Below are 20,554 nucleotides of genomic sequence, written 5' to 3' on the forward strand. Positions count from 1 at the left end.
GCCTTTACAGGTCATCTAGTCGAACTCCCTTGTTTCTTTCATCTTGTGCACGGAGAAGTGTTTTCCTGCATGATTAATTTCAGTGCTTCCTCTCTACAGGAAACCTGATTTTGCTGTGCACATGTTGCACACTCCTGCATACTCTGACTGCATCATTGGAATTAACTGTGTGCAGTCAAATAGAATAACTACTAAATCAATTTCTGTTTTTGTTGATGTTTCTCATAGCAACTGCAGAGAAAGAAAAACTACAATGATTAGAAAAGTAGTGAGGGAAAACTTCACGAGAATTTAGGGCAATCATGAAGGAGGGACAGTATTTTAACTTTCTTTGCATTCTTTCTATGATCCACTTGGTTTTGTAAAATCGTCATTCTCAGACATATATCAAGCCTCAACATAAGCTAATACAATTGCAGGGCAGCGTTTGTCAGGAAGCCATGTAGCTTACCATCCTTTCTTCATCAAGGCAGGGTCATTTATATCAGGTGGATATTTGCCTAACTTATTCTCTGACAAACCCAAGAGTCTTCAAGATATTTTAGTTCCTCATATTCTTTACTGTGAGGAATATTTTCCTGGTGTCTAAAATGAGTCTTCCAGTTTAGGTTATGAATACTTACATTAACACAATAAAGAAATTATGATCTTGTTGCTGCAGGTTTTGCTGTATCTGAAGACAGTTATCACATCTCTTCTCTACTATAATGTTTGGTTCTTAAGCTATAAATCTTCAGTTAATTCAATCAAGACTGTTTCCTAGACCACCTTCCCACTTCTTGGTCAAATCTTTACCTCTGTTGCTAACCACTCTAATGGTTTAGTACTCTGCAAGTCCCTGTTATCCCTGACAAGCAGATTGACATAAATGGTATACTGCGTACTGTTGATCATAAGGCTACTTACCAAATAGATGTGGTATGTATGTGGTCATCTCATATCTACCTTTTCTTTTTGAAGACTTTTTTTAGAATTAAAGGCTTAAGTAATTGTTAACCAGGGTTGACTAACTTCACCTTGTTGTAAATGTTTTTCAGGAGGGCAAGCAATTTCTTGACAACACTGTATGAGCCCAAAGCAGCCATCATATCATACAAATTAAATGGTCTTTACACTCATTAAGTGTCTTTCTGATGACCTCTTCATTATGCTTTAAGTGTGAGTTTGCTTCTCTACTGCACTTCACCTGATCGTTCTCCTCCCTTCATGGTGATTCCAGAAGAAACAAAAAGATTTCATTCAAACTGGTGGAGATTTATTTATAATAGATGCTGTCCTCCTTCTCATCTTTTTAGAGTATCAACACTTTATTTTCAAAGATTGCTTTTCTTTCCTCCCACAACCCCTCTAGTGGATAGGTAAAATGGACTGAAGTTGGCACAATAGTGCCACCCATCTGGGGAAGATCTTATTGGTTCTGGCTATTTCACATGGAAGATGGGAAAGGATAGGAAAGGATGGGAAAGGACAAAATACAGAAAATCCAGGAAGCCACATTCAAATTTCTCACTTTTTTTCTAAAAATTCTAAAAATCTAAACATCCTAAAAAGCCTGCACCTCTGTCTTCTATGTACATACGGTATAACAATACACACTGGTCCTCCAATGTCAGTCTTACTTGTTCAGGTATGCTCAGCTAAGAGTTTGAAGACTTATTCCCTACTATTGGTATCCAGGATTGCAGAGAAGGAGGTGGAGAAAAGTGAGAAATTGCAGAGAAGGAAGTGATCACAGATGTGCAACCCAGTCTTTTAAATAGGATCTCATTTGGCTCTACTTTTTCTTTCAGAAGTTTAAAAGTAATTGTATATGTAGTCATGATCTAAATTATTTATCATTTTAATTAATTATCTTTGGATTATTTTACTTTGTTTATATTTACTCATTAGTAAGTTTTCTAAATACTGTTCTCTATTTTGTTATTTTTTGAGCCATTCTGTGATATAAAAATACGTTATGATTTATTGTGAGTAAACTAAACAGATCTTTAACAAAGGAATAGGATTGGTCCCCTCTGTTCGCTGGAGGATATTTTTTCACTAAAATCTCCATCACCTTGGCATATCCTTCAAAAAACAGCTGGGACTATGTACACACGCAAATGAAATATGATAACAGATAAAGAGTTTTATGATAATGGCCTCCTGTTTCAAGTTCATCTCTTGCTAGTACTGCAACAGTAAAAGCTGCTTTCCCCTTTTTCCTTCCTTTTTTTTCATTCTTTGGTGCACGAGGATTTTCTTACATGGTATTTCCTTCCATTTTTTTTGTTTGTTTGTTTTAGAAACACTTTCAAAAATGTTACATTTTGTTTGAACAGTATGATTGCTATTCTGTATTACAGCACCAGTCTTTAAACAAAAAACACTGGACATTAGTCTGATGGCCAAGAATATAAACACTAAAGAACTGGTTGAAGGGAAAACATGTCATGATCTTGAAAGAAAAGTCCCCACTACGTTGAATATGAATGTAATATTGAGGACAGCCAGATCTGCACATGCCATAGTCCTCTTACATTGTTGATAGCTCTCTATCCCTGCAGGTTGATGAATGAGATATATGCAATACTGCATACACCTGATATCTCAGCAAGGAGCTTTTACTTTTGGTGCTGCAGGGGTGCAATTGCTGCTTTCTTTCACAGCAAGTTTTCTTTACATGCAACTGGATCTTTAAGCCTTGGTGGGATCACATAAGGGACATTTGCCCATTAGTTAAAAAACTAGACCACCTATTTCTAATAATCAGGATCACCTAATCACTTAATCAGAATAAAGTTGGAAAGAACAATGTCCATGCAAGGGAGAAAAAATGAACTTGCATAGTGACCTGTTCAGGATATCCATGACCTATTTAGTCTCTTTGGATTCCTCCATAATCATAACTAAAATATTGTTCATCTGTCCTTATTTTGCTACCTGTGAGGAGGCTGTTCTTAACCACTTATTCACCTAACTATCATGTACACCCCACTGATAACGTGAAGAACCATCTCTTTCACCAGCACACAGTCCTGTGCTGCATTAGTGGTAACCTGTGCACCTCTCCACTTCTGTGGGTGAGAGTGGAGATTATACTGGACTTCAGTTGGAGCAGTTTTTTACAGTTTTTTCTGGTGGTGCCTCAGTACTTTTCTTCAGTTGAGGTGGCAGATTTTAGCAATGAGTAATACCTTTTTGAGCCTTTCTTAATGCAAGCCAATGGAGTACAACGATGTTGCCTGCTACTGTAGTAATGTTACACCTTTAAGAGAAGAAAGAAGGTGTAAAGAGCAACAGAAAAGATTGTATGAAAATAAGAAGATATCTCCCTCTCTGTCCCCATCTTTCTTACTTTCACACTCTACTGAGGTCAGATATAAATGCATCTATATTCTGTCAACAATCCATAAGCTTTGCTACTCTATTGTGGGTGTAGAATTTAAGTATCACATGCTACTGATGTCTTTATTCATGCAAGCTTGTTTTATTACTCCACTTTCACTGGCCTTTAGATATTAGTTTACCATTTGCTTTGCCTCCTTGTCCATCTGAGACATTATCTCTACATTGTTGCCTCTACAATACACACTTTGATTATATATTTTACATAACTCTCCTAAAAGCCTTTTACCCAAGAAGGCAAGTTGAAACACTTATTTGAATGAAAAGCAGATCTGTTGAATTAAGAAATCCTTCTGCAGAGAAGTTAAGAAGGAGGGTTACATAACATGAAGTTATTTCTATCTTTTTTAATAGCTTAAAGCTATAAAATAGTATCTCTGTTGTAAATTTTCTTAGAGGTGACAACCACTCAGAAAGTGAATTTTACAGCACTCTGCTGGATTAGATCTACAAAACAGTTCCTATGAATAATGATAAAGAAATTAATTAAAATAAAATAGTTTATTTCCAGGTTGTTTATGAGCTCATAAAGCTGGAATATTGACAGCACAGCTCTAATTCTCTTAAATTCTATTAATTTAAAATACAAACAAAACACACTACAGAGAACCTGTCACTTCCTGCATTCATAAAATCTGACAGCTTTTATAAGGCTGGATAAAACTCCTTAAAAACTTGCCAGAGATTAAGATGGATGTTTAAAAGAAAAGGTTAAATTGCTCATAAATTTTGAAAGCCTTCTGCAGCTTTTTTCACAAAACAACTCATAAATGTTTCTGAGTCTTCATCCAGTAAATGGTCCTGACTGAAGGTGGGGAGTGTTTGCCTGTACTGAGCCTCCTGAGTGTGGCTGGGAACATTAATGCTTCTCTTCATTCCTAATTGCATCTAAGCTTGAAGGTAAATTTTCCGAATGCTGTATTCGAACTGAAAATCAGTGCTCATCTTTCTCCTTTCAGGAATGCATATTTTACTGTTTTGTGCTGAGTAAATTAGTGCATTTAAAATCTGAATTATTTTTAATAGTCCTGTCATTTTCATTCCAGACACTGGATAGTATTTTTGCCACTGGTGAAGCTGCTATTTATTGACACTGCAGCTGTGCTAATAAGATGTAGTCAAGAGACCAGTCTTCATGAAATGAGTGTCTTGTGCAGAAAGAGTTACGGGCTGATTTCTGCATTGTGTGAGGGCAGCTGAGTCCCCATGTAGAGAATGGGGAATGTGCTGGGGCCCAAGTGACTGCAGCAGATTTCCTTCATGCTCTGCAATACAGGAGCAAAGTTTAAACCAGGCAGCAGATGATCAAAACAGAACAATTGAATACAGGTAAAGGTCACTTTCACCAGTTGTACTGTGACTAACTTAAAATAGTTAGGGGTAGCTTTAAAGAACTCATGAAGTTTTAAAATAAGATGAATTAAGCTTCTTTTCTTCAGTTATTCAACCTTTAGGATTTAAAGTTTCTCTCTATAGTCATCAGTGCCCTTTAGAAGGGAAGAAGCCCAGTCTGAGATTCTTCTACAATTTTGAAACTGTAAAACCTGAGGCTTCTGCAAAACTGAAATATGATGTTCGTGTTAAAACAACAGAAATCTGCAGTGCTTTAATGAGATATGTACACTTTTAATGTAGTTGAACAAAAATTTGTAAAAGTCAGTTCTTCCAAGAAAATCCATTGTCAAACCAGAGAGGGGGCAATTACACTGAAAAGTTTGTGTCATTTTGATTTCTCAGTCACTTCTGACTACTTATGGTCATGGTTTTGCGAGTGGAAAGGTTAACAGAAGGGGATTAAAATTCTGTGCACGGGACAGTGTCACACAAGTTCATGATACTCCAGCCATCAGCAACCAAGAAATTGAAAAAGCACATGGATCTGCATGGTGCTCTGCCCAATTTCATTAGTCGTGTCTGCAGAGAGGATTTATTACTTCACATGCAAGGCCTACTGTCTTAGTATCTGAGGTGGTATTTCTGCTTCAGCAGTGTCAACCCATTCAAAATTTGCTTCTGGCTCTTTGTGCTGTGCTCCATTTTGCAGTATAGACACAGCCTGCAACACAGTCCTGCCCTGCACGCTGTAAGAGGTCCTGTCCTCAAGGTCACTCACTCACTCACTCTCAGGTAAGAGTAGTATCATCCTGGTGTCAGCAAAACACTGAATTCAAGATTTTATCCATAGAACTCAGTAAGGTTTAGTGCAATGCAGAGATGGCAGATTTCAGGATCTATGGTTTTTAATGATCTTTCAATTACCTGACGTGGAGGTAGAAGAATATGTCGTTTAAGTAGAAGGTGCCAATGACAAACAAACGTAAAGGAAAGAAAAACACTGAATTCTTCTACTAGAGGTATTAACAGGTACTTTACTAAACACCATTCAGAATACAAGTGTGGATGTTTTTCAGCTCCATTTTATTTTTAAGAAAGGTCTTTTCTTACTACATTGAATGGTTAATGTCTCTATTTCATTTATTTCTGCAGTGATGGCTGGGCAGACAGGTACGACGTGACAGAGGGGTATCAGCGTGAAGCAGTAGGTGGAATAACAATCAAGCTCCAGTCTCCTGATGTGAAATGGTTTGATGATTACTACCTAGAGCTTCGGCCAGAAACCAATCATCGAAATCCATGGTTTCAGGAATTTTGGCAGCACAGGTTCCAGTGCAGGTTGGAAGGGTTTCCTCAAGAGAACCCTAAATACAACAAGACTTGCACAAGTAAGTGAATTTATTACTTCTACCATATAAAACAGCATGACTAAAGGTCTGATGTAAAGAGCTCATGTTGAATTGATGCCGTCTGGTCAGGTGGAATGGCAAGTAGGGAAGGAAGGGAAGAAGCTGGAATTGAAATATTTTTTTTTTTCCAAATGACAACAACCAAAATTTGAAAAGTATTCAGATCTCTGAAGAAATAAAAAGGTAGTGCCTCAGTACCTAACTTCTCTCCATATTTGAAAAACTTTATGTAACTGTACCTCCACATCTAAACATCTAAAAACTTTCAAAAGTGTTGTAATACAAAATTCAACGCATCTTTTCTGCCACAGGGTTAATTACATTGCTTTATCTCACAGGAGAAATGAGAGACTTAATATACTAGAAGTTATCTGAAGTCCATAAAGTAATGATGATTAGCTGTGTACTTTGATAGAAGACTAACTGGTCTGAAAGATTTCATTAGGTTTTCTTTCAGCCATTAATCATTTCAGAAAATGCCATTTTGAAATGATCTTTTTCATCACATTGAACTGATTTTAGCAAAAATTGGCACAACATCTTGTCATTTTTGTAGAACAGTGGCAAAACCTTTTTTCCCCCAGAAGTATATGGTGCATTTTTCTGAGTATTTTATTACTTCTGTTAATTACTCTTTATTTCCTGAGATGCCAAGCAATACTAAGACAGCAGGTATCCTGCCAATGCTGCAGCATAAGATGGTGCCATGCTGTGCATTTACCCAGCCACAGGTCTAACCCCCAAGGGACCTTTCATCTTAAAAATGTCAATACCCTCCACACAGCCATGAGAACAAGAAATGGCTTTAAGGATAAAAGTTTTGGATTACCATAACACAAAACTCCACTTATGCCCCACTTAATGTTCATAAGTCTTTCTTTTGAATTGGACAAAGTTGCAGTGGAAGTTTATGTCTGACATGGAAGTTGTGTCTAGGAATCCCATATCTCAGTGTGCACCTTCACAATTCAACTGACTTTTCTCCATTATTTCTCTTGTGCTACTCTCCCATCGCAGCCTGACAGATTTTATTTGTATTATTGACAGGTACTGCATATTGAGCAGTAAACTCCATTGATTTCGCCACAATAATGTAAATCTCTTCCCTGAGATATCAGTACAGTGAACATGGCTGGAAATAGGCTAATAAAGACCATAAAGACCTGATTTCTATCACTAAGCTGTGTTAGCAGCAACATTTCAACTTGACTTTGCTGGGTTTCTTTTTTTTTAACTTACTTTTTACCAACACTGGGAGAATCTAATTTCTATTTTATCTGAAAGATCAGGAACTGTGAAACATGGGAGCCTACAAAGTCTTTTATAATGCCTAAAATACAACTCACCACCACAAAAAAAAAGTATCTTGGGGATGCAGGGGGGTATTATTTTAGACATGAAGTGACCCTGTCATGGACATGAGACAACTTTATTATAAACTTTAATAGCTCGGTTTGAACAGCACTCATCACTGGAAGGTTTCCTGCAAGGAGATCCTGAATGAGCCATGACTGAAATAGATTCCTAAAATCTAGGAACATCAAACTCAGAAAGAACTGATTTCCCAAATATTTCCCAAAATTTCTAATTACTTTTCCTTTGGCTTTATTGTTGCATTCAGCACTGGGCCACGATAGCCATAGTAAGAACAAGAAAAAAGGTTATAATAGCTGTTATAGTAGTTATACTTATTTGTTAATACAGCTGTGGAATCCCCCACATTATCAATACTATGCAGAGCAAGCAATTAAAATCTGTCAAAATCCATATAAAGGAAATTCAAAGGCTGGTCAGAAAGATGATATTCAGATTTATTTGTGTTATAAATGCTAAGACGTCTATGCTGCTTTTCTCATAATAATCCTAAAATTAAGCAGAGGTGTATGTTAAAGTGAATAAACACTGAAGTTAGACAACGTTGTGGGAGTTTAACTTTATAATTAATATGAATTTTTGAGACTGTAATGGCAGTTTTTGTTTTCTACCCCATTTCATGTTACACATGACTTTGAAAATCATATCTTTATGTCAATTTTGAAATCCATATTTGGTTTCCTCACTTCAAGCGCATGAAGTTTGGAGTCTTAAATTCCCTCAGTTTAGATGTCAAGATTGTAAAGTTAATACATGCATTTGATGGTCACAATCATCTCATAGACCATCCTGACAGTTTCTGCACACTGATGAATATATTAGTGCTGCTTAAGATTTATAATTTATCCTCATAACAAAACAGGATTGTGCCCTTTAGTTCATCTAATGGAATATATTCTTTTCTCCAGCAGCTGCATATGAAAAAAAAAAAGAAAAAAAAAAAGAAAAAAAAAGCTGCTGGAAGTATTTTTCAGCATTCCCATTAAAGACATTGAGTTTATTGAGAAAAGCTGTACAGAAATAGAAACCTATTTTTGAACCAGAAGGCAAACCATTCTCTGATTCTTGGGTTAATGATGAAAAGATAAACACAAAGCCAATCAATAGTTATAGAAGAGATCATTACTAAATTAAGGTGTGTATATAGAAAGCAATAACCATTACTTTAGTGGAAAAAAATTAATACTTCTCCACAACCTCGCTTTACAGTCATTAAAAAATAAGCAATAGTTAACAGTATAAATGATTTATTTAAACAGCAAGAAAATAACCACGAGCAGATATGGCTGAAATCTGAATAGATGATTGACTTCACCTGTGCTCCACGTATGAACTTAGTTGTTCAAACATTTATATTTACTTTTCTGATCACTTCCTAGAAAAATAGCAGGATACATTTATCTCTGTGATAGCAAATACATGGAGTCGTGTCAGTGCAGCCAACTTTAGTCACTTGTGAGGGTTTTTCATTTTTTAATATAAGATATCCATAACCAGTTCCAAGTAAGAAGTACTATGAAATAAAAACATATTTTTTTTAAATATACATAACAGAATTGTGAAATCAATCAAATAAAGAGAATCCAGAAAACAATCCAAAATAACTTTTTCTCCATTCTTTTCCATCTACCACCAAAATGTCTCCATCACTTCACATACACTTCATTCACACTGAAGTGCAAATTTTAGCATCAAGCCCAATTTTCATTTGCAGATTTCAATGTACTTAATCCAAATAGGTGTCACTGTTGCTGCAAAGTACATTGTTTTTCTTCCCAGCTGGAGCACTATGGAAAGCAAGAAGTTTGCAGACTTACCTGACTTGATTTTCAGTGTAATCAGTTCCATGTCACAGGAGAGCTGCTATAAGCCACCTCTGAACATGAAGAGCAAGAGCAAATAATTTAAAATGCTGCTTTAAAAGCATACGCGTAATGGCTCCTGAACTCTAGGGACGGGAGATTTGGCTTCTCCTCTGCCAAATCAGATTTTTTTTTATTATCTAAGTCCAAATTCACTGAAGTTTGTAAATAGGTGTGCAAGTTGATCCAGATGAGCAACTCCACTCAATGACAACCTTCAGGTCATAAAAGGTTAATCTAATTCTCTGGTATTGATTGCTTTTGGACCTTTGAAGACAAGATGTGTATGCGCTTATTTCCTTACAGACAAGTGTCCCCAACAGAACACAAGTTCCTAGCACTTTTTCCTGGTGTTTCACAAATTCATTTCAACAAAGAGAAGAAAAAAAACCCAACGGAAGTAAAGTATGTTGTGAAAGTCTAGCTAAACTGACATTGGTTAAAGTTAAAATTTACTTGCGTTATTTAAAAAATGAACTAAAGGACATTTTAATAGTGAATACATCCTGTCTGTCACTCACTTGTCATCTGACATGTCTCATGCTCGGGCACTTGCAAGACAAAAGATGATCCAGTCTTCATTTCAGATCTGGAGCTCAAACATGGTTTATCACTACTTAATACTGACTCAGGTCCAAAATTTCCAAAGGCAGGTCAGCTGTATGGCCTAGGTCCAGACTGAATATTCTAAAAGCATGACATAATCTCAGCCAGGATCCTACACAAAGATGTCATATTTTTTTGGCTCTCAAATAAAGAAACAGAAAGAAGGCACTGAGAACTGCTACATGCTCAGTTATACCTATTGGAAAGACTTTTTCATATACATTGATCCTGATTTTAACACACATGTAACTCAAACCTTTGAATAACTTCAGTCTGCTCACTGCTGTTATAGAATTTATCAAGCTCCTCCAAAACCTGACGTCAAAGATACATCTATTTTTCCTTCATTTTATGCTCCCTGTCTATTTTCTTTCATATATTATATGTATTTGATTATATAGCGATATTGTGGTTTTATTTTTTATACTATAATTCCTTTTCTCACTGACTTTCTGAACCTTGAAAACTGTTGGGAAGAGGTTAATACCATTGTACAGACGCACTATGTCTCTCTAGCTTTAAGAATAAAAGTAAATTATAGTTCAAAGTTTTCAGATTATATATGCATTTTATTAGATGGATAAATTAATGTAGTTCCTGTCATTCCTTTCTGTCAGCAGTTCAACTTCCTATATAGGTTCAAATACTTTATATAAGCATGTTTGCAAGCATGGAAAGTTTTATTCCAGCATTTAATGTGCTTTTACATCTTTAGCAGTTATGTTTCATTGTAATTTTTGACCAAAGAACTTGAATTCAGTAGAAAGTGAAAGGATAGTAATGTTGTCAGGAAAACGGTATGAAGAAATAGATATCTATTGACTTACCTTCTCCTATGACTTACTGTCACTGTTACTCTTTTTGGTAATTTTACTGAATTTGACAACAGAGGCCAGACTTCCACAAGTTTTTAGGCATTGAATGGTGCAGGTCAATCTAGTCAAATTTGTGAGAGATCTGAACATGTGTTGCTCATGTAGGCTTAAATAGACGTAAACCACCAAAGTCATGTGGATACTTAGAAAAAAATCTTTTGAAAGTCCTTTCTGTGTTTTAGGACACAGAATTTGGTCCCTCAGTAATTCTCAAATTTAGCATTTTAGTGATAATCATCATATAAGGTGTAACAGTGTTATTATTGGCTTTCAGTTGCAAAGAGTGAAAGTTAAAATTGGACAAAAACATTCAGCAAGTGGATTATACTGGAAGATATTTGCTTGTCAAATTTATGTTCCACAACAGCATGTTGATTGAACGACATATGCTTTGAAAGAAAAGCATTGAAATAAGCAATATTTTGTTTTCCCATTTCAATAACACTGAAGTATTTAGTTTCAACTCTATAATTTGCTTTTGTATTGTTTCAGTGTTATGCTATGTTTTTTGCTTCAGCATCAAAATTACATTCTCCAGTGTCACCAAAATTCATTTTTTTACCTCAGAATTTCCTTTTCAGAAAAGATAAAATCCAGTCTTGAGGTTTTGTATTCCTTTTGAATGGAAAAGGACGTGAACTTTCCCACAGAGTAGAAAATAACTCTGTTCTTCAGTCCAAGATTCTGTTAGAAATTAATTAGGAAAAAATAAATAAATAAACAACTAACTAAATAAATATTACACTTGATTTTTTTTAGAAGGAAAATACACCTGAAACCACAGAAATAACAGAGAACTATAAGTCACTTTTTTTCTTTTACGTTGCTTTAACTAAAAGCTCTCATGACCGGTTTAGGAAAAAGTTACAAAAAAAGTAATTTTCTGTATCTTTAAACAATGTTAATTAAGTAGGAACACTGTATTTTACCTTGGTTCAAGTACCTGAATAGTTTGGGTTAGAAGAGACATTAAAGATCACCTAGTTCTGACGCCCCTGCCACGGGCAGGGACATTCAAGTAGGTCAGGCTGCCCAAGGCCCCATCCAACCCGGGATGGAGCATCCACGACCTCCCCGGGCAAACGCTTCCAGTGTCTCATTACTCTCATGGTGAAGTCTATGGGACCTGGTGAGATGCAGGTCAGAGTCCTGATGGAATTGGCTGATGTGATTGCCAAGCCACTCTCCATGATATTTGAAAAGTCATGGCAGTCAGGAGAAGTCCCTGGTGACTGGAAGAAGGGTAATGTTGCGCCCATTTTTAAAAGGGGTAGAAAAGATGATCCTGAGAACTACCGACCTGTCAGCCTCACCTCTGTGCCTGGGAAGATCATGGAACAGATCCTCCTAGAACCTATGCTAAAGCACATGGAGGACATGGAGGTGATTAATAGCAGCCAGCATGGCTTCACCAGGGCCAAGTCCTGTATTACCAACTTAGTGGCTTTTTATGGTGGGATAACCACAGCAGTGGACATGGGAAAACCATCGGATGTGAACTATCTGGACTTCTGTAAAACCTTTGACATGGTGCCCCACAACATCCTTCTCTCTAAATTGAAGAGATATAGATTTGATGGGTGGATGGTAGGGTGGACAAGAAACTGGTTGGATAGTTTTATTCAGAGAGTAGTGGTCAATGGCTCGAAATCCAGATGGAAATCCGTGACAAGTGATGTCCCTCAGGGGTCTGTGCTGTGACCAGTGCTGTTTAATATCTTTATCAATGATATCGACTGCGAGACTGAGTGCACCCTCAGCAAGTTTTCAGATGACACCAAGCTGAGTGGTGCAGTTGCCACAGTGGAAGGACAGGGTGTCATCCAGAGGGACCTGGACAAGCTGGAGAAGTGAGCCTCCAAGAACCTTATGAGATTCAACAAGGTCAATTGCAAGGTCCTACACCTGGGTCGAGGCAATCCCTGATTTCAGTACAGGATGGGGGTAGATGTGATTTAGAGCAGCCCTGCAGAGAAGGACTTGGGGGTGCTGGTCTATGAGAAGCTCAACATGAGCCGGCAATGTGTGCTCTCAGCCCAGCAGGCCAACTGTATCCTGGGCTGCATCAAAAGAAGCATGGCCAGCAAGTCAAAGGAGGTGATTCTGCCTCTCTATTCCTCTCTTGTGAGACCTCATCTGGAGTACTGTGTCCAGTTCTGGAATCCTCAATGTAAGAAGGATCTGGAACTGTTGGAACGTGTCCAGAGGAGGGCTACAAAGATGATCAAAGGGCTGGAGTACCTTCCATACGAGGACAGGCTGAGAGTTGGGCTTGTTCAGCCTGGAAAAGAGAAGGCTCAGAGGAGACCTTATAGCAACCTTCCAGTACCTGAAAGGGGCTGCAAGAAAGCTGGGGAAGGACTTTTTATGAAGGCTTTTAGTGATAGGACTAGGGGCAATGGCTATAAACTGGAGAGGGGCAGATTTAGACTAGACATAAGGAGGAATTTCTTCACCACGAGAGTGATGAGGCACTGGCACAGGTTGCCCAGGGAAGTTGTGGCTGCCCCATCCCTGGAGGTGTTCAAGTCCAGGCTGGATTGGGCCTCGGGCAGCCTGATCCAGTGGGATGTCCCTGCCCATGGCAGGGGGGTTGGAACTAGGTGATCTTTAAGGTCCCTTCCAACCCTAACTATACTATGATACTATGATACTTATAAATGTTCAGGTTCCTCAGGTGATCATGAACCTGATCCTCCTCTGCTTTACCCCACCCCCCCCCACCCCCCCTCACCATCTTGCTGTCCCATTACCCAGAAGGGGTAAGGAGAGTCATTTTCTGTGAAAAGTGAGGCAAACGAGTTGTTAAGTACCTCAGCCTTCTCCTTGTCTGTTGATACGAGTTCACCCCTTTCAACCATCATTGGGGTACGTTCTCTTTAACCTTCCTCTTCTAACTGATGTACCTGTAGAAGCCCTTCTTGTTAGTGTTCACTTCCCTTGCCAAGTTCAGCTCCAGCTGCTCCTTGGCCTTCCTGACCTCATCTCTACACAACCGGGCAGCGTCTCTATACACTTCCCAGGCTACCAGTCCCTGCTTGCACTGCCTGTGCAGCTCCTTCTTGTTCTTGAGTTTGAACAGCAGGTCTCAACTCAGCCACACTGGTCTCTTCCCTTTCCTTCCTTATTTCCTACATAAATCAGGTGCCCCAGCCCGGTGCCAGGACCTCGGGAGAAATCCCTGAGCATGAGAAAAGGCTCAGCACCGCCTGTGCCGAGGACTGGCGCACACTGCAGCGGGACTGCGAGAGCCTTTAAGTGCTTTCTTGGACCAGTGCCCGTAAGCACAGTAATTGTTTTTAAATAGATGCAGGAAATGAGCCATTGCCAATTGGAATCACTTTCTTGGTGAAAAAACATGTTTCTTTTCCATCATCTACCCATTTGCGTTTTAGAGAGATGACAACAGAAAAGAACACATTTGGATTTGGAGTTTAGTGCTGGGCAGCCTTCACGGTTAGTGGTGTGTTCCAGGCTGCTTTCAGAGCCAGCCCTGCTCAGCTCCCTGCGTAACCTCCCAGCCGCACGTTAACAGACTGACCCAGCTCAGAGTCCAGAGCTCTGGTGTGCACATACCTGAGCTTGCCTCCTCATTGCCCCCAGCCTTGTTTAGTGCGGTATGACTGAGTAGCGCTCAGTATGATCACACAGCGTAGCCTACATCTATCCTCGGCAGTGACATTTCTGGAGTGACCTAAAGTAGGTCACTCCCAGCAGTGAGGTCAGAAGAGGTGCAGGTTGTGTTGCTCTGAGTTTATACCACTGTCAGATTGTTCTTCACCTTTTTTAGTCATAGTCCTATAATAAAGCAGGAAACATACAGATAAATTCAGAGATACAGAGTAGATCTTTAAGCAGGAAAAAGCACTGATATTAACCACCTACTCCAGAGGCAGCAAATTCCTAGGCTGATATTTAATGTATTTAACCATATTGCAAAGACTCACCATAATCCTGTACATATACATTCCTGAATGATCTGTAGAATAAATATTTACATACTTATATTTCCTAGGAAATCCAGGATAATTCTACTTTCATTTCAGAGATAGCATGATAGCGCACAAAACTCCAGTCAATAACAGCATGAAGCACAGTGAAAACAGGAAGATAATGAGAAGTAGTCATTTTCCTGAGGAATATTTGGTCTAAAGAAAGATGGCAGATAAAAAGTAGTAAAAAGGAAAAATTCTTATACAGATAATTGAAGGATGGATGGGTTATCTGATTTGCCAAACAAAGGACAGGATTTGTTCATGTAATATTTTGTAGGTAGATAAGCAATGTGATCTGGAACTGCCTCATGATCTCACATCTTGGAAAAAAATAGGATAAGCCCTTATTTACTTTCCAAAATTACTGCCACAGAAAAGAATAGAGAATAAACAGAACTGAATTGAGGGATCTGCTCATGTGCTCTGACCACTGAGATTTCCTCATTTCTCTGAGAATTCCACAATGTTTGATCATTTATGATTGCAAGTACTGTCCTCATTTGGTATGACTCGATTCACCCTGCTTTCTTTCATTGCCTTGTAGATCTTAATTGCAGGAAGCAGAATGTTTTATTTCTTCAGGAATTATCATGATATAGTGTCAATATTTATTGGTTCTGAGGTATTGCAGCACAAATTACTTTCCATAATCATTTGGACATTATCACCAAATTCATCAGAGATTCATAAATATTTTGTTATTATTCAAAAAAACTTTTGTTGGAAATGAGCTACATCCTGAAAAAAATTGCTTAGTCCTGCTACAGAAAAGGTACTTCAGTCTGTTGAAACTGCAATATGAATTGACTGAAGACCTACAAAACACAGCTTTTTTTTTACCTAGCCCACCCACATTGTCATCACTGTACTTCCAGCTCCTGCTGTCTGCAGCATCCTGGGAATGATACTCAATCTGATGGCAAACACTGTGGCCTAAGAAAGATTCACAGTTCAGGGGAGGTTTACTCTAAACTGTCCGTAGCCTAGTCCTAAGGTTTGAACGCCTATTTTGAGCTGTGGTGCATTAGATGCTTTCCTGGGGCAGTTTATCTGTCATCACTTTATCTATTTTAGTGTCTTTCAAAACAAACTTGATAGTTCCTCTGAAACTGTGACACACAGTCCAAACAAAAGCACAGTGAGCAGGAACAATTTGGAGATTGGCTTAGAAATTCCACAGCTGAACTGAATGAAGACATTTGTGTGAAGACATCCTGCTTATCCCTACACACCAATATTAAAAGGCATCATGCTGGCTTTTCTCCATCCACAGGAAAGAAAGACATTTTTATTTCCTTCATCATAAATCTTTCTTATAAGGAAATGAACAAGGTGGAGAAAAACATATCTTATATAGATTTGGGGTTTTTTTGCTGTAATAGAAAAGACTTCTATGTATATTATAAACAAGCACATTGGTTACAGGCTGTATATATTTATTCTGTCCAGTAATTCAGTAGGAAGTCCTCAACTTGTATTAGATTTTCTTTCATTATTCTTGATTAAGAGTTCAATCTGTGCCATTGAACACTACTGGCATCATCATCATTAAATTAATCTGTACTACCTCTCTATCTCATGACGAACCTCTGTTAAGAAAGTGTCTTGAGTGAAGACGGCACTTGTGGATTAATTTAAGTGTTCCAGTTCCAGAAAGAATAATAGACACTAACATTTGAGTGAACAATGTGTTTAAGGCTACCTAAATCATACTTGGTGCAGAAATAGATTTAAAATACTTTACCTTTTTTCCCATCTTTGAGCTTGTATATTCAGCCTTCCTTCAAAACCACTCATAAGATCAGTGAGGTAAACAGGGTTACTGACATACTTCAAGTCCAACATGTACAATTACATTGTGAAATTAGTTGAAAAGAACTTTTAGACTTAAATATTTTTATATAAGCATTTTTAATAGCATATTACTATATATCCAAGTGCAAAAATTTGCTTTTGTCCAATTTTTTGAGATATTCCCCATAACTACTGAATCTTAAGGTACTGTAAACTGACTTGGTAGGTAGGATTTGCCCCTATATAGCAAAGTGAGGCAGTTAACATCTCAGAGAAATTCTTTCTCCAGCTGCAGGAAGTATATTAAAATTCTCACAACAGCTAATTCCCTCACAACTCCATTGACAATTGCCAGCTTCTATGAAGAGCTAAGCAGCCTCATTAAAATCATCAGGTGAACTGAATGAGATTCAATGTTTAAAGTAAGTCAGAATAATAATTCTATAAAATTGAAGCACAAAGCCCAGTGGGGAGTGTTCCTGTAAAATTCAAGTTATTAAATTTTTAAGCAATCATATGCAATAAAGAAGCTGAAATGTTGCTTTAAAATAAATGCTATCGCTGATGCAAATCTGATTGATTCTAATGGCTACTATAATTAACTTCAAGGTTTGTGAGCTGTTAATTTTGAGGATGAATAATTGGTTAAACCAAGTTTTGTATATCTCAATGTAATACGGTTGTTCAATTTTCCACTTAATTTCAATTAATATGGAGTCTGCATGTACTACACTGTTGCAGTTTTTATGCCTATTATTTTTAATTAGGAAAAAAACAATACCTTGATTGTTATTTCTAAGTTTTTATTTTGTTGTAGATATTTCGAGCTCATATCACTTAACTATCCAAAATGTTAATCACTGCTCCTAAGGGAGACTGGAACTGGAAGTGCCAGCCTTCCACAGGAAGCAGACGGAAAAATCAGTCTCGTGGTTTACTTACTGACCTCTACACAATGATTTTCAGTTAGAACTATGTATCTTTACTACTCTTCCTGATGTTTTAAGTACTACAAAAGTGATTAGAACTGCACAGTGAAGTTCTTGCTCACCACAGAAAAAATGAGCTTGTAGGTGCACCTATTTTATGATGGACTCGATCACCAAATGGAGATTCTTAACTCATCTCCACAAAAAGGTGCCCAAACATCAAAATGAATGCTTGTCTTCTGGATGGATATTGTTAAACTAGATGAGTGCTATCCTCAGAGTCATATCTTAGCCTTATTTTCTTCCATTTCTGTAGATTAGCCTTTTTGTGGCATAAATTACTTCTCACATTGTGCTGCCCCTGCATCTCAGCGAAGCAGGTGTAAGCTCCATCCCTGCTGCTTTTCAGTGCCTCTGTGGTAGGCAGACCCCCATGGAGTGGACAGAGAGAGTTTTTTGCATGCTCTTTGTCCCTGGCTGTCCACACACAAGACTCCTTAGCAACTAGGGTTTGCTGCTTGACTGGAAAAAGGAGAGTAATGTTCAAGTAGAGCTCTCTGTTTGTCTTCCCTCCAGAGTCAAATCTTTCCAGGTGTCTGACAAATGTCCAGCACTACTGATGCAGTTGCTTTATCTCTGACTCTTCTCTCTTCCCAAATATTAAAGATTTGGTGGCTAGAGTGGAGCTGACAGGTTTGCTGATGACATATGAGGCAGAAAATCCCCAGCCTATTCTTCCTTAGCTGGACTGGTGCTGCCAACTGAGCAAATGTCATTAATAGTACTGAGTTATAAAAAAAAAAGGCCTTCAGGGTGCTGCTGAATTAATTTTTTATTGCGTATTTGAGAGAAGCTTAAATAGAAAATAGAAACCCAGACATTACATTTTAAAAGCTAAAGAAAGCAAGGTTAACCAATTCTGACTAGAATAATTGCCTAACCAACATCATCAAACCTTTAACAGACTTTATAATGTATTCATCTGCATTGCATCATTATCCTCACTTTGTAAACAGAGAGGAGCAAGAACCATAGAGGTAGGAGAGTTATTAGCATAGGGATCTTTGATGCAGTAAAGGACTTGTGCCTAGGTCAGTCTGTTTGAATACGGTTGGTTTCCATGCCACTGAAACAACAATGTTATCTACAAGGTCAGTACAGAATAAATCCCGTGCTAGCATTTACATCTCAACAAAAGACTTCTGAGGCTTTGAAGACATTCCTGGAACACCCAAAACATTATGTTTTAATATTCACGATGCGTGCTTTAAGCAAACACAAGGAAAAGAAGTAGTTGAAAAAAAAATCTTTGAGAGGTGTGGAGTTGTACAGAGAAAGGCATCAGCTGGATAATAAGTCATTTAAAGGGAACCTCTTTTTCCTTTGTTGGCGTTTTTTCATTCTTACTGGTACACACATGGTCTGTGCGTGTACCAGTAAAAGCATCTGCTCTGAGCTTTTTAAGACACGTGAAAAGACTTTTTCCACCACTGATAACTAAAATGCACTGACAGATGTCTGAAGACTTGATTGCGTTTCAGCCCCATGCACTAACCTCACTTTGCAATGTGCCCCACAGGCCAGATGACTCTGAGGACACAGCACGTTCAGGACTCCAAGATGGGCTTCGTAATCAATGCAATATACTCAATGGCGTATGGCCTCCACAACATGCAGATGTCTCTGTGCCCAGGCTATGTGGGCCTCTGTGATGCCATGAAACCCATAGATGGTCGGAAGCTCCTGGAATCCCTCATGAAGACTAACTTTACTGGGGTCTCAGGGGACATGATCTTGTTTGATGAGAATGGCGACTCACCAGGAAGGTAATTATGACATTTGCCAAACTATTCAATACTAGATATGTTAACTATACATAGTAGATGCATGCAGACTTGACATCAGAATAAAGATCTCACGTTTATTTTCATATTTCCTGACTTTATATGCTTATTTTTTTCAAATAACTTACTTATTTTATGTGCATTTTTATGATATTTTAAATGAAATCTAGAGAAAAGGCATGAACTTTCAGTCATACAACCTTCCTGCACGAATATGCATTTTCACTTATACCATTTAAAGGTATTATATTATGTCTCACTCCAAACCACCAGACCTTCAACTCTATGTTGATAGACCACGATGGCCATCACAGAATATCTCTCTCTCTCTCTCTTTCTTTCTCTTAAGGTGTTTAAATGTGTTGCACCTGGCAATAAGCAATCATAGCAGACATAGTTCTTTTATTAAGAATGGTAAAAAATATCAGAAACCTTGTATTGATTTTTATGAGACTTTTTTCCCATCAGAATTATTAAATATCTGCTTCCGTATCTTCCAAATAAAGCCTTTCCACTTGCATAACAAACTAATTAATTCACACTGTGCCGCTATAAGACAAAATGAATTTTTAAAAAGCTTCTTTTTCCGGCGGCTTGCATTCTGTATATACATATATCTAAGCCACATAAAACAAGGTTTTCTTTTTCTATGACATATAGGCAATATCCATATAAATGTACATTAAAAAGAGTAATGAGGTTTTTTCTGGATTTCTGCCTACAGAACTGTCAGAAGATGAACAGCAAGTGTGATAACATACAAAGCATATATTTTCTTTATAGTTCAGTGTGTAGATTCCTGCCTCATTCACTGCATTACTCCAGTTTGACTGAGGCAGCTCTTTCTGTCTACGTTATTGGGAAGTTTTTTAAAACCTTTGTGATGGTACCATATAAACTTACTTGTATTTTATTTTTTCCCACTACTGTGAACTAAAAGGGAAACATTAACTTCTGAGTAGAGATGGATAGGGAACAGCAAATCCATCAGTCAGAATATTCTGACATTTCCAGAAATTTCCGCATTTTCAGAATTTTTTTTTAAATTGTTTTTTAAATTGTTTTTTAAAGGCTGTAAAATCAGCATTCTCCTCAAAGGGGACAGGACAGAACCTACAAAGCAGTCTGGTTGTGTCTCTGGAGA

At 37.8% G+C, this 20,554-nt stretch overlaps 1 protein-coding gene across 4 annotated transcripts in view; it reads left to right on the forward strand.

Moving 5' to 3' along the window:
* The window catches only part of GRM5 (glutamate metabotropic receptor 5), a 259,071-nt gene that overhangs the window by 191,079 nt on the left and 47,438 nt on the right, over positions 1–20,554 (forward strand). For all 4 annotated transcript variants that reach the window (XM_009566394.2, XM_054053695.1, XM_054053704.1 and 1 more), the window contains 2 exons: positions 5,875–6,110; positions 19,146–19,392. In XM_009566394.2, the coding sequence (XP_009564689.1) occupies positions 5,875–6,110; positions 19,146–19,392 (483 nt within the window). The remainder of the gene's footprint in view (positions 1–5,874; positions 6,111–19,145; positions 19,393–20,554) is intronic.

Source organism: Cuculus canorus, chromosome 1, assembly GCF_017976375.1.
Source record: "Cuculus canorus isolate bCucCan1 chromosome 1, bCucCan1.pri, whole genome shotgun sequence".
Lineage (NCBI taxonomy): Eukaryota > Metazoa > Chordata > Aves > Cuculiformes > Cuculidae > Cuculus > Cuculus canorus.